This window comes from Physeter macrocephalus, chromosome 13 (genome assembly GCF_002837175.3).
Source record: "Physeter macrocephalus isolate SW-GA chromosome 13, ASM283717v5, whole genome shotgun sequence".
Taxonomy (NCBI): Eukaryota; Metazoa; Chordata; class Mammalia; order Artiodactyla; family Physeteridae; genus Physeter; species Physeter macrocephalus.
This window is the reverse complement of record NC_041226.1, coordinates 84305954-84319693: the sequence shown is the minus strand read 5'-3', so window position 1 is coordinate 84319693 and position 13740 is coordinate 84305954. Positions and strand designations below refer to the sequence as shown.

The window sequence follows — 13740 nt, the reverse complement described above, 5'->3', positions numbered from 1 at the left end:
TCCTGCCGGGAGCCACCTTCGCCCTCGGTACCATGTGTCCGGCGCCACCGGCCGGGGCTCTGGCCCTCAAGGTTCCCAGCTCCAGGACACCCCGGGGCTCCCTGGAGGGTGCCTGCTGGCTGGAGGTGCACCAGAGGGCTCAGGGACCATCACCGACCTGCGGCCGGGCCCAGCCCAGCCCCCAGACAGCATGGGGACGGGTCGGGGCAGAAGGGGGTGTCGCTACCTGCTCACTAATGGGGCAGTTCGATGACATCACTCATTCTGCGGCTGTGTGTGAACCTCCCGCCCGTTCAAGCCAGCGTGGACACCGGGGCTGGCCTCAGCCCACACCTGGCCCCTCGGACGCTGAGGGCAGCAGCCCTCTCGGGAGGCCTCTGGACGGGGCCCAGACCCAGAGGCGGGCTCTCGGGACCTCCGTGATCCGGAGCAGACCCAGGAGGAGAAAGGGCCCGGGGGGGCCCAGGGCGCAGTCCCACCATCCTGGACAGGCCAACACCGCCGTCCGGGGTGCAGTTGGGGCACCTGGTGTGGCCCCGGCCCAGGTCAGGGCGAGGCCGGCAGGACCTCCCCGTCCAGGGCGGCCGGAAGCCCCCGCTATGGCTGACTTCCAGACCGACAGGAAAACCCCACCAGCACAAAGGCGAACTGAATGGGGATGTATTTTTAAACACTCATGTTTTGTTTGTTTCTCCTCTCACGTCTGGCTTTGAGTTTCTCTTGTCCACAATTCTAACACCATTGTTCGTGAATCCCCGGCACCTGCGGCCGCGAAGTTTTCGAGAACAGTCACGTGGGGAAGGAATTTCACAGTCAAGAGTCTCGGGAAGGCCAGCTGGCAACAGGGACAGAACAGAGCAAGGCTTAGAAATTACTCGAAAGGGGAAGAAAACCCTTGAAAGTTTCAGGCCCACCTTCCTGCCCCAGAAGGAAAACGTCTATGTGCAGCGGTTTCGTCTGCAGCCCGTGCCCCGTCCCGAGAGCCCTCCTCCGCCCCACCTTGCGTGCCGACGTTGACTCAGAAAGCTTTCACCTCAATCTCTAGAAGCAGAAACAAAACAAGTCCCCCCTCCCCGCCACATCCTCCAAGTATACACGAGGGATAAAATTACATTTGTACAAAAATAGATTTTTTTCTACCTTTCCCGATGCTTTAGACATCTCTTTTCTCTGTATGTATTTGTCATCCTCTCTAAGTGTGAGCTACGCATCCCGGCTATAAGGCATTCTAAGAACTGGGAACGGCTAAACCTGTTTGCTCCAAAGCATCTTAAAATAGATGCATCTCCTTGCCACGAGATATTCATTCGAACCCGGATTTCACCAAAGGAGGGGTCCTTACGTACTTGCTTACATGAAGCAAATTTGTAGGAAAACGGGGGCCGGGGCGGGGGGGGGGAGGAAAGTCTTGATTAAAAATAAACAGAAAACGCTGGTAACTGGTACGTGTGCGCGGATGGCAAAAGCAGGTCTGTGCACACAGGGTCTCTGTACAGCACGTACGTCGTACACCACACACCTGCGTGGGCAGGGACCGAATTCCGCGATGGGGACATCAGCCGATTACCCACTGGCTGCACGTTCCGGCCGGGCCCCCCCAGCGGCCCCCACGGAGGAGGAAGCTCGGCACGGTCTCCAGCACTGGCCACCGGCCTGCCAGCCCGAATCCTTCCGGAACACCGAGAGTGTGGCGCCGTCTTCCCCCCCAGGGGACGAGAGGGCCAGGGGCTGACCCGGGAGCCATCTGGGCGGACGTCCCCGGGCAGGCCAGCTTCCAAGGAGACGCCCGACGGGGGACGAGCCGGAGTCTGGCTTTGCCAACACCTTCCAAAGCCGGGGCGTGGTCGTCTTCGCTCCTTGGCCTCGGGAGGCCCATCTGATGTCCAAGCGGGGAGGGGACGTGCCGGAAGCGTCCAGCAGGCGGGGACGGGCACAGGATGGCTAATGAGCTGATGTTAGTGCTATCTTTAGAAAATTAAAGATTGTCCCACCAAAATAATAATAATAATAATAATAATAATTACAAAAAATCACCTTAGTTGAACCAGATTGGTAATACTACTGAAGGTCTGGTTAAATAAAAATCCTACCTCTCTACTGAGTAACGTGCCGTTTCCCCACCATCATCTTTCAGACAAACAGCACTGCATGACAACATCGATGACAGCGGACCGAGGAGAAGACGAAAGGGCAGCCCCAAGGGCCCAAGATGCTGCCGTGCCGGCGGGGCCGCGGAAGGCTGAGCGGCGACGGGCCAGGGAGTTTCTGGCTTTGGGAGGGGGTGGCCTGGGGACCTCAGTGCTTTACGGGCAGCCAGCCCACGAGGCCGACCCCCCAGCAAAGCGCCCCATCCTGGGTTTTCCCCACTGGAGCCACCACGTTCCCGAGGGGTCCAGGGGAGCGGGAGGGGGCTGGGCGTGGACAGGGTGCATCTGGCTGCAGAAGGCACCAGGGTGGTGGGCCGGGGGGCGGTCTACGTTCCCAGGGGGAGGGGGTCCCAGAGGGAGGCCCCTGAGGGTGCCGGCGTCCCCCTGCCTGACCCAAGCATGCCCACAAAGGCTGCCAAGACTTGCGGGGAGAGTCTGGGAAGAGGGGCAACTAGGCAGGCGTGGGCGCGCCCCGTCTCTGCCTCAGACGGTAGACGGGGCAGGGGACGCCTCGCCCGGGCCACCACGTTAAGGGCGGGCTGGGGTGCCAGAGAAAGGACGTGTTTGTGGAAGCTTCCACACCCTCTGCCCATGTGCCTCACGCTCAGCTCGGGCCAGACTCCGGAGGGCAAAGAATGGACCCCCTCCTCCCTAGAGGCCTGGAGGCCGGCATCTCCCCTTCCAGCCCTGGGGGGAGGGCATCCACAGCCCCCATGCCCACCCCCACTCTGGGGCCTCTCTCTGGAGGGCAGCAGCGGGAAGAAGACAGGCATCGCAGAGCATCCCCCCTCATGGGCTGAGAAGACAGGGCTCCTCCCCAACCCCTACCCCCGGCCCGACTGACAAATGCTGGGTTCACGGAGTACGAAGCATGAAAATAGAAAGTACTCAGACCAAAGGGAGGGCATTACAGTGCAAAAGAGGCCAGTTGAACCTGAGAGACCCCGCCCCCCGCCCCCGCCCCAGGGGCGGAGGGCCTGCCTGCCTGGGTTGGGTGAAAGGTTGAGGGGCGGGTGCAGGGCTGGGTGGGGTGCCCTCACTCGGAGCAGGTGTCGATGGAGCTCCCACAAAGGGCTCCATCATCCGGCTGAGACGACAGCCGGGCTGGCAGTCCGAGGGGCATCCAGCCCCGGCCCAAGGGGGCTGGCACTCAACGGCTCCTGACCCCAAGAGTCCTCTGGACAGAACAGCCAGCGAAGGGGCCTCTCTACCCAGAGCGCTCCAGAACGGACCATCGGCCCCCTCCCCCGAGCCATGTGCCCCCAAGTCCCTCCTTCAACGTGCACAGCTGCCCGAGGACCCTCTGCAGAAAGTGACTCTCCTCTCCTCCCGTCCCTGTGGGCCTCCTTGGTGGTGACCACTGCCCTTGAGAGGTCAGCAGAGCCCAGGTCGGCATGGCCCCCCAGTGCTTCCAGGAGGGCCAGAGACCAGGCTAGCCCTCCAGGACTGGGGACTGGGGTCAGCCTTGGCCCTGGGCACAGACTGGAAGATTTAGGGGGGGGTGGGGTGTTGGCTACCCAGGGATGGACAGGACCATGTGGGACAAGAAGCTGAAACCAGGACGATGCAAAGAGAGAAACGAGGTGGGGTGGGGTGGGCAGGTGACTCCAGTCCCTGCAGCCTTGAGGTGGCCCCAAAACCCTGCACAGAGGTCGGCTTCTGTTCTGATTGGCTCGGGGACAAAGTTGAAAGTTATCTTTGGAAACAGGGGTTGCTCACCCTTCATTCTGAGGGGAGACAAGGCTGCTTGCCCCGGAGCCCCTCCCGCCTTCCCACAGGGGGCAGGTGGGGTCTTTTGCAATGAAATGCCAACCCCCCCCACCTGTCCCCTCCTCCCGATTGTGGGTGAGGCCGGGCTGGCAGGTCGCCAGCACACACAGGAGGCAGAGAGACCCCTGCAAACAGAGGACCTCGCGACAACACAACAGTGACGGAACAAAGCCACCCTCTGACGGCTGTAGCTCCGGGGGGGCGGGGGCCTGAGACCCCGTGAGCCGCCCGGGCTCCCCCGGGGCTCACACCAGTTCCTGCCACTCCGGCTGCCACCTCAGCATGGCCACTAGCCCGGTCCAGTCGAGTCGTACTGAAAACAACGAGGGTGGCAGCACATCTCAGGCTTAGCAGTGACAGGCCACGCCCCCAAGTCCAAACAGCCAGGCAGAGGAGGGGCGGGACAGGCTCGGCTGAGAAGAGCAGCTGGCAGCCGGGCGGGGCGGCCGGACCAGCGGGTGCGAAGGACGGGCCGCGGGCCTAAGTCATTTGGTGCGGGGCTTCCAGCATCTCCATGAGGAAGGTGTCGATGGGCGTGTCCCCGATGAGTTTGAAGAAAAAGAGGTGTTCCAGGCACTTGAGGCCGATGGAGCGCAGGGCGGGCAGACGAAGCAGCAGCTTGGCAAACCTGCGGGACAGGAGCCGCGTGAGGGCCGGGCCGGGCCGGGCGGGGCCGGGCGGGGCCTCCCACCCTCCGTCCTGGCGCCCGGCGGCCCCCTGGGGAAGGGACCAGGCTCACTGCCCCATCCCCCTGAGGCTGCCACGGCACGAGACCGCCAGGGTGGAGATCCAGGATGAAGGTCCAGTGGCGAGACAGCGGCCGGGCTGGGGCAGGCTGAACAGGGCTTCGCGGGGAAGTTACAACCCGTGAGCCTCCTCCAGTGCAAGAGGGAGCCACAGTAGGGTTTTAAGCAGGAAGAAGGGCTACGAGAAGAGATCCGAGCGCCAGCAATGCCTCTGGCTGCAGGGGCGCCAAAGGCGACGCTGCTCCCGGGCTGGGAGCAGGTCTGAGCGTCAACAAGCCCTCCTCGGCAAGGACCAGCCTCCAGGGGGCCCCACGCCAGCGCCCACCTGCCCCAGAAAGAGCTCGGCCAGAGGCACCTGATGCCCAGACAGGGCGGGTGGGAGGGAAGGAGGCTCCTCGGCCGTGCCCACCCCCTGGGGAGTTTCTGGGGAGGACGCTGGGTGGGGGAGGGACGGGGGAAGACTTTGGGAGCCTCTTGGAAAAGGGACGCCAGGCTTAGTGGCCCCGCTGCCAAGGACAGTTGCCGTGGGGGGCGGGGGGGGGGAGGGATGGGGCCACATGTCCCTCCAGGGACATCCACATCTGCCCCCCCACGCCGTCCCCATCCCACGTGCTGCCTGGTCTCTCCACATGCCCCTCCAGGGGCCCCAGGGCCTCATTAATTATTAACAGTGTCTGTATTTCAGGGGGAAAAGCCCCGTGCTTGGCTGCAACACTACCCGCGTTTTAAAGGCAGAAACGCAGCTTAGAGGCTGGAACAGGGCCAGAGAACGAGCTGTTTTCTGCTGAGCTGGCGAGATGGGCTAGGGCGGGAAGCCAGGAAAAACAGGCGGGCCTGCCACCCCTCCTCTCATCCTCCTCCTCCGGGAAGTTTCACTCTAAACCAAACCAGATGAGGCCGAGCAAGACAGTTAACCCTGTGTGGCCCGTGTGTGCCAGTCGGCGGGGCGGCCAGCGGGAGAGGGAGGGGGTAGAATCGGGACAACAGATTTGCAATGCCGTGAAGCCACCGATTTCCCCTTCTCCTGGACACCCACGGCGTGCCCGGCACTGTGGACCCAGAAAGGAGACGATTCCAGCCCTTCCGGGACCCACAGTGGGCCAGGAGAGACGGGCAGGTCTGCAGACCACGGCCATCTACTCTGCATACGCTTATAAACCACCTACTATGCGCTGGCGTCCTTCCCTGCTAGGGGTGAGCACGCCAGGCCCCTGCCTCTAGCGGTTCCCTTAGGCAGGCGGAGGAAAGCACCGACTTCGTTTCCATGCTTTACAGTGACAAGCACCTACTGTGTGCCCGCACTGGGCCCATCTTTTTGGTGGGGCTACAGGAAAGCGTGAGAGCGTGCCCGCTGAGGCCGGGAGAGCACCTCAATCACCCACTGCCCTGGATGAAGGCAGGGTGTCGCCTTCTAATTCACAAGAGTGTCTGAAGGGCTGGTGGCGGGGTCCTGCCCCGGGCACGGTGTCTGCAAAGAGACCCCGAGGTCCGTCCAGGCAGAGGCTGGGCCGAGGCTCACCTTCCTGGCTGCTCGGGGTACTTGTGTTTGCAGTACGCCTCCAGGGACGCGTAGACCTTCTCGCGGAGCGCCTCCACCTCGGCCGGGTTTGAGAGCCCCTTGGAGTCTGTGAGGGAGCAGGGGCCGCAGGTAAGAGCCCTGCCCAGGGAACCTGCCCCAGGGACTCAGAGCCCCCACTCAGACGAGGCTGCCCTGCGCTCGAGCCCTGGCCCTGCTGCTTGCTGGCCACCTGACCTTGGGCCAGTCCCCCGACCTCCTGCCATGCAGCTGCCCCATCTGTAAAGTGGGGTGGGCCTGCCCCCAGCCGGCTCCTGGTTACCACGGCAACCGGGCTGACTCCAGAGGCCTCTGCTGCACTGGGTCTCAGCCCCTTCGAGCCAGACGAAGGCTCCAAACCCTCTTCTACCTGAAACAGCCAGAACCACGCTACGGGGGGCCCTGAAGCCATGCTGAGCCCTGGGACCCTGGCGGCAGGAGCCCCGTCTGGAAGGCTCTGCCTGTGGACGGAGATACCTGGGACCGGGGTCGCCAAAACCCCCAGGGCCCAGGGGTGAGGCTGAGAAGCACGGGCCGCCCCGGCTCATCTTGGTGAGCTGTCACAGGCCTCTCTGAGGCACTGAGACCCCCCGGCCGGGTAAAGCTTTGCTAATAGGCCCCCCGTGCTTCTTCATGTCCTGAGGTTACCCAGCAAGCTGACACCGGACGAGCCTCTCTCTCTCTCTCTCTCTCTCTCCCCACTGCCCCCGGACAGCAGCCACCGCTGGGCATCTGGATTTGGGCTCACACAGCCCTGAGTCTGGCCCCAGCCAGGCACGGTCCGTCCCAGTGGCTCAGGGGGCAGAGGCTAGAGCCTCCCTGCGGCTGGTCTGAAGCCGACACAGCCTCTGGGGGCTCAGCCACGGAACAGGACTGCTGTCGGTTGGCCTGTGAGTCCCAGACCAGGGGGTCCCACGCCGGCCCTGCCCTGGCTGTCTGATGTCCCAGTAGGAGCACTGTGGCCCAGTGTGAATGCCACGGTGGCCTGGGGTCCTGGGCACCTCGGGAACATGCCAGGCTCCTCTGCAACTGGGCTCCCCCAGGCCCTGGGCTCTGCCAGCTCCGGACATCTCCCTTCTGTCCCCAGCAACCCCACGCCTGGGCCCCAACAGGCGACCCAGCGCCAGGAGCCAAGCCACGCACGACTTCAAGGGGGATCCCGCCAGGCAGGGCCGAGACGCGCGGCTCAGCCTCCCACGCTGGCAGGGTCACGGGCTCGAGCACAGCCCTGGGGAACGCGCGTCCCCGGCGGCGGGCTGTCCCCACGGGCGGACTCCATCTCCACCCCAGCCCGGCCCTCAGCACTGGAGCTGATGGAGGGCAAGGAGCCAGGGCCCGTGACCCCTGGGGCCGTCCCAGCCTCCCACCTCCTGGTCAGCTCCCTGCACCTCCCCCTAGAAGCCCTCAGCAGCCCCAAACCTGCCCCCGCTGTCCCCGTCCACCCCCAAAACATCCGGGCTCCAGAACTTCGGCACCAGAAGCGCGCCAAGAGGCCGCCTCCTCTGGAGCCCGGGACGCCGGGGCGAGCGGGGCCTCGCTTTGCACACAGCGCCCAAAGGCCCGGCCAGAGGCCTCACCAAACCACAGAGGACGAGCTCGGCGGCGCCAGCCTCGTCCGACCTTCACAAGGGGCTTGGGAAGAAGGTGGCACGGCTGTGCCCCCATCGTGAGAGAGACACCGAGGCTCGAGAAGGGGCAGGTCGCCGGTGCGCGGTGAGGCTGGGGTGAGAGCCGGGGACGTCGGTCCCCCTGGCGGGCTGACACCCGGGCCCGGGCAGCAGGTCAAGCGGCGGGCAGGCAGTACCGGGGTTGAAGAGGACGATGGCGCGCAGGCAGCCCAGCTCCGTCTTGTCCATCTGCATGTCCCGCATCTTGGACACCAGCTCCGTCAGCACCCTGCGGGGCAAGCAGGCAGATGCCGACATCCAGGTCAGACCGCGCCCCTCGCAGGGCCTGCCAGAAAAACCCAAAGGGCTTGGCAAGCCCGGTGTGGGCCGGAGGGCAGCTGAGAAGAGCCAGGAGACCGGGGGAGCTGCCCAGACAGGGCGTAACAGTCCCCACACCCAGCCCGGCCCATCCCGCCCCGGGGGCTCCACGCCTCTTCCTCAAGAAGGTCTGCGAATGGGATTTTATCCCGGTGGCGGTGGGGGGCGGGGGGGGGGCGGGGGCCGGAGACTAAAGAGGAGCCTCGTGACAGCCGGGGGGAGCCAAGGCCCCGCACGTCCGGGGCAGAGCCCACTGCCACACGCCCCCACGGGGCTGCAGACCAGACACGGCGGCCTGAGGCCGAGGCCTGAGCGACGCATTCCTGCCACTCCCCTGAGTCCGCCCGCGGGAAGGCATTTCCCAGCTCCCGGCTTCCTGGCTCCTTCCTTGCAGCCGGAGGAGCAGGCTCCGTTCCACTTCCCGGCACCAGCCACTTATCACATTCCCATCACCGTCACCTCTCTAGCAGCTGGACCCACAGAACTGTCAGCTTGGGTGCGTGACCGGGGCCGCACTTGTAAACATCCCCCCCGAGGGACGTGCTCGCCAAAGAAGCCGTCTGCGGGCAATAAACCCCGCACTCCACAGCCCCTTTTGGTGGCACTTCTGTACGTGAGCTCGTTGAAGGCCCTGAAACGTCCTGTGGCCAAGACACATCCCTACGCTGTCTAAACCAGTGCCTGCCCACAGGTACGTGGCGCCGCTCTGTTCTACCCGAGCTGTCCCACGGGGCAGCACGGCTCCCACATTTATCCCCGGGGGGCTACGGTAGGGGCTGCTGCTGCCCCCTTCTGACTTCAAGGCTCCTGTACTTGGGGGCTCGCCTGGGACCCCTCCCCCCACCAGCCCCACCCCCCCACCCCCTGCCACCCGCTCCTTCCCGCTCACCACTCCTGGGCCGCGCCCCCCACCCGAGGGACCCTGGGAGGCCCCTCCCCAGCCCTTCCCCCTCCGGCTGGCTGAGCTGACACCCAGGTCCCCAGGTCCTCGGGGCTCTCAGGCAAGGCCCGGAGACGGGAACGAGCAGCTCCCGTCCGCCCCGCCTGGCGCCGCGCAGGTGGGCCACGGTTCTGGAGGCCCGTGAGTGGAGCCCCTGCCCTGCCCACCGGCCCCCTGGCTGCGTGCCGAGAAGGGGCCGAGGGGCAGAGAGCGGGGTCTCCACCGGGGACACGCCAGAAGCAGCGCGGAGATGCAGCCGGGCACCCAGGGACGGGGTGCGCGCGGGCCCACGGGCGCTGCGATGCTTTAGTCTCGGCTCGGAAGGGTCTCCGCCGCCTCCGACATAACAGCACCGCGGAACGGTATCTACGGCCCAATCTACCTTTGCACGAAAAATAGGGCAGCTTTCCTTCCCATGGGCAAGACTTTAAAACACATCTGGAGAAAAGGAAACCAAAAACGTCAGCTGCGGCTGTCGGGTATCCCCGGAGGGATTTTAATCTTAGTCCTTGCACTTCTCTGTATCTCCGCAAGCATAACCCTCGTGAACAGGACAAAGGCCAAGCAGGTCACGGCCGTGGGCTGGGCCCCCACCTGTCAAAGATGGCGCCCACCCCTGCGCTGTGGGCGCTATTGCGGTGGACGTGCAGCCCGGTGGCCAGGAGGATGCCGTCCTTCACGGCTATGGAGCGGTGGGAGAAGGAGGCGATGAGCAGTTCGTTCCAGCCTGCGGCGGGGAGAGCACACGGTCACTGCTGTCTCCGGACCCCCGGGCCGCCCCGCCCCCGACCCCCGTTGGGCCCCCCCAGAGGCAGCTCTCACCCTCCCAAGCCACGGTTCCCACAGTGGGCTCCAAGAAACCCGAGCCCATGACCATTCCACAGAAAGGAAGTTCCCAAGCCCTGACATTTGGGAAATGCCTCTACAGGGCGTGCAGGAAAGGCCCTGAGACGTCCTGCACGCAGCACGTCCTGTAGCGTAGTTTAACCCAGGCTCCCAAACTAGGGTGCCAGGGAAGTCTCTCTCTGCAAGTGCCAGACACCTGTGCCGCGGAGCAGCTGCCGCCTGTCCGGCCCCCCACGGCAAACTCCCAGGGACTGACATTTTGTGGATGCCGCAAAACAGTAAACTATTGAGCTGAAACAAGGTGTGTTTAGAGCCAAAGGCCAACTCGCCGCTCTCTCTACGTGAGGCCCTGGCGCACACAGAGTAGGTGCGAGGGCTACAGAGAGGGATGGAAACGATTCTGCGAGCGAGCGTTTCGAGGACCCTATAAACTGCACAGCGTGACTCATCCCACAAGACTGTCACTCGTGACCCCTCACGGCCACCACTCCCGAGTGCCCTGACGGTCCTGGGCTGGTGGCTGCCAGGATCACAAGAATCATCCCGTTTAATCCTGATTCAGCCCTACAAAGCAAGTATCGGCCCATTTTATACAGAGGAAAACTGAGGCCCAGGGAGAGGAAGGGGCTGCCCGGTCAGTGACTCAGAATCCCCTCCAACCCCTGGTCCCAGACTTTCCCAACCCTGCGGGTCTGACGGCTCTGGGTGTTGGGTTTTGTGCCCCAGGGTGAAAACTCCTCTAAGCACGGGCTCTCCCCGCCCCCAGGTTCAGCGCGGAGGGACACCCCGCTGGCCAAACACCACGGCCAAGGACCAGAGCTCTGCGAGGGGCAGGACCAGCCCCCCCAGAGCCGGCCCTACCCTGCCACTCTGCGATCACTCTGCGTCTCTCCCATCCCCCACTGAGGCCCGGCCAGCCCCTTCCTACCTCTGACCCGGCTGCCACCTGTCCTCCTGCCCCGAGAGCGGGCCCGGCAGGCGCTGGGCTGGCCCGATGCTCCTGCGGCTCCCAAGCACAGGCCCGGGGCACGCAGCTCAGCAGGCGCACACCGCAGGGCCCAGTGCGCACGTGTGGACCGGTGGGGCGGGGCTCCCGCCCAGCTCCTCCCAGCTGGCCCGTCCCCACTGTCTCTCTGGCAGGAGCTTTGCGCCAAGGACCCCGGTGTCCCAGCAGAGACCGGCTTTCACGCGGCACGGCCATCAGGCCCACTCTCCAGAAGAGAGAACGGCCTGGAGGGCGGGCGGCTGCGTCGTTGGGACTCCAAAGCTGCCGCTCCCATCCGCCCCCCGCGCCCGCCCCCGGGTCCCAGGATCTCCCTCACAGCCTGTTCGGCCGTGGGGTGCGCGCTGAGCACCGAGGGAGCTGTTTTTGCACCAGCTTCGCGCATCGCAAGCCCAGCCTGGGAAAGGGGCTGCGGCCTCAGTGGGGGGAGAAGGCAGAACACACAGACCCCCAAGGGCAGCCCTTGCTGGACATGCTCACCCCTCCCTCTCCACAGGCCCCCCAGACGGCCCTTCACCCCTCTGCAGGCCACTAGGAGAGACCCCAAACTGAATCCCTCCTTATGAGGGAGGGGAGGAAAACCCAGGCTGGGGTGGGCAGTGCTGGAGCAGAAGCCCCGGCCCGTGCCCCTTCCCCTGCGGCCTCACACAAGAGGAGGAAGGCCGCGTCCCACCCGCGGGGCTCCACAGCCCCCGCCCCTCTCCTGTCCACGCCTGCCCAGCCCCCGCCAGGCCCGGCCACTCACCTGCCCGCAGCAGGATGACCTGGTCGTCCAGGGGCAGCTCGGAGAAGTGCGGGATCCGCTTGGCCCACTCCACCAGGGTGAAGAGCTGCTTGTCGGCCGCTTGGCAGATGTTGGTGACAGGGTCATTGGGCTGCGGGAAAGGGCACCGCGGTGAGCACCGAGCAGAGAACGCGGCCCCAGACCAGGCCCCGCCCCACGCCTTACCCGGCGGTGGCGGCTGAACGACGCCCCCAGTGACGCCCACGTCCTACACCTCAGAACCTGCTAATGTGCCACCTTGCCCGACAAAGGGAACTCTGCAGATGGGGCCGAGATAAGGGTTTTGAGATGGGAGGTTACCCTGGAAGGAGTGGGTGGGCCCAGTGCCATCACGAGGGTCCCTACCGGAGGGGGCAGGAGGTCCGAGCGCAGAGAAGGCGTGGGGACGGAGGCCGAGGTCGAGGAGGGAAGACGCTGCCGGCCCCGAAGCCGGAGGAAGGGCCGGAAGCTGAGGAACGCGGGCAACCCCAGAGCAGGGACAGGCCGGGCAGCAGCTCCTCCCCGAGAACGGCCAGCCCTGCCGATGCCCTGACTTGGCCCAGGGACACTGAGCTCAGACTTGACCTCGAGAAGCGTAAGATACTAAGATCTGCGCTGTCTCAGGCACTCGGTTGGTGGTCGCTTGTCCTAGCAGCCACAGGAAGGTCACCGTGCTACGGCCCACTCAGTCCCCACTGCAGCCCTGGGGGCCGGGGCCGGGCGACCCCGTGTCACAGACCAGACTCGGGGGTGGGTGCCAGCCCCTCCGGTGCTGCTTCTTCCTACCAGACTCGGAGGTGGCACACAGGGAGGGTGCATCAGAGGCCCCTCCAGAAAGTTCTAGCCGGAAGGGGACGCCCCAGTCATTCTCAGGGACGAGGAAACCCGGGCGGCCTCAGCGGCACCCTGCTGCTTCTGGCTCCAGCCTGTGGCGCTCGGGTGGAGAACCCTCTGGGCCCGGGGGGCGCGGGGGGACCGAGGCCCGTGCGCGGGATGTGGAAACCCCTCATTCCAGAAACCATGACGGCCAGGCGGCCATCCAGGGGAGGGCCCCTCGGAAGAGCTTCCCCTGACAGAAACCATCCGCCCTCCAGTGACGCAGCCTAAACAGCCCGGCCCCGAGAAGGGCCTGCTGAGGGCTCTCGTGGGAGGCCCGGTGACAAACTGGCACCGAGGCCACCAAGGTGGACAGAGCCAGGCGTGCAAAAAGGCGACCTGGGACCTCGGGGAGAGGCGGCAGCCGGGCAGCGTGGCCAGTTGGTCCGCGGACCTCAGGGGGAAGGGGTAGACAGGCACCAGCCCCTGGACGCCCCCGTTGTCACCCGCGGGGGGCCAGCTCCCAGCCTACGCGGCGTCCCCTCCTCCACCCGCTCCCCAACAAACCTCCCAGGAGCGTCAACCGGAAGAAGTCCACACGCTCGCTGGGCCCCGGACACCATGTGCCCAGGACACCCTGCGGGCATCGCCCACCCCATCCCGTCTGATGGACAACAGCAGCCATGGGCAGAGCCTGGCCCGCACGGGGTCCAGGCTCACACCAGCGAAACACCCAGCAGCTGGCGTGCCAGAGGCCAGGGCCAGGTTCTCGCCGGAGCCGCTGCGGCCAGGCTCCACTCCCCGTGGACCGTGCTCCTTGCCCTTCCATGCCACAGGGCAGCCCCTCGAGGTGAGAGCACAAGGCTGATGGCGGGGCGGGGGGGGGAAGCAGGGGGCGCGGGGAAGACCCGAGGAGAGCCCCAGGGGTCGGGCCTTCTCCCTGGCCACTGGCCAACGGCCCCCTCCGAGCCCTCAAGGGGCCCAAAGCAGGCCCGGGGCCCAGGCTGTCACCCTGAGCCACTCCCGGGCAGGCCGGGGCCTTGTAGGTAAGCACGAAGTCACGCCTAGAGCTGGGGGCGAAGTCTGCCTGCACAGCAGGTGCAGGACTAGGCCTGGGGGGCTCCCCTGGGGGAGGGGGCTCCAGCTCTGCCCTGCTCCGTCCCGCAGGG

At 65.5% G+C, this 13740-nt stretch overlaps 1 protein-coding gene across 1 annotated transcript in view; it reads right to left on the bottom strand.

Annotated features, from left to right (window-relative positions):
• Nucleotides 1-511: 511 nt before the first annotated feature.
• The window catches only part of RXRA (retinoid X receptor alpha), a 32131-nt gene continuing 18902 nt past the window's right edge, over nt 512-13740 (bottom strand). The window contains exons 6-10 of the mRNA XM_028497403.2: nt 11738-11867; nt 9738-9870; nt 8023-8114; nt 6183-6288; nt 512-4545 (exon numbers count right to left, since the gene is read on the bottom strand). Coding sequence (XP_028353204.1) covers nt 4398-4545; nt 6183-6288; nt 8023-8114; nt 9738-9870; nt 11738-11867 — 609 coding nt within the window. The 3' untranslated portion in view covers nt 512-4397. The remainder of the gene's footprint in view (nt 4546-6182; nt 6289-8022; nt 8115-9737; nt 9871-11737; nt 11868-13740) is intronic.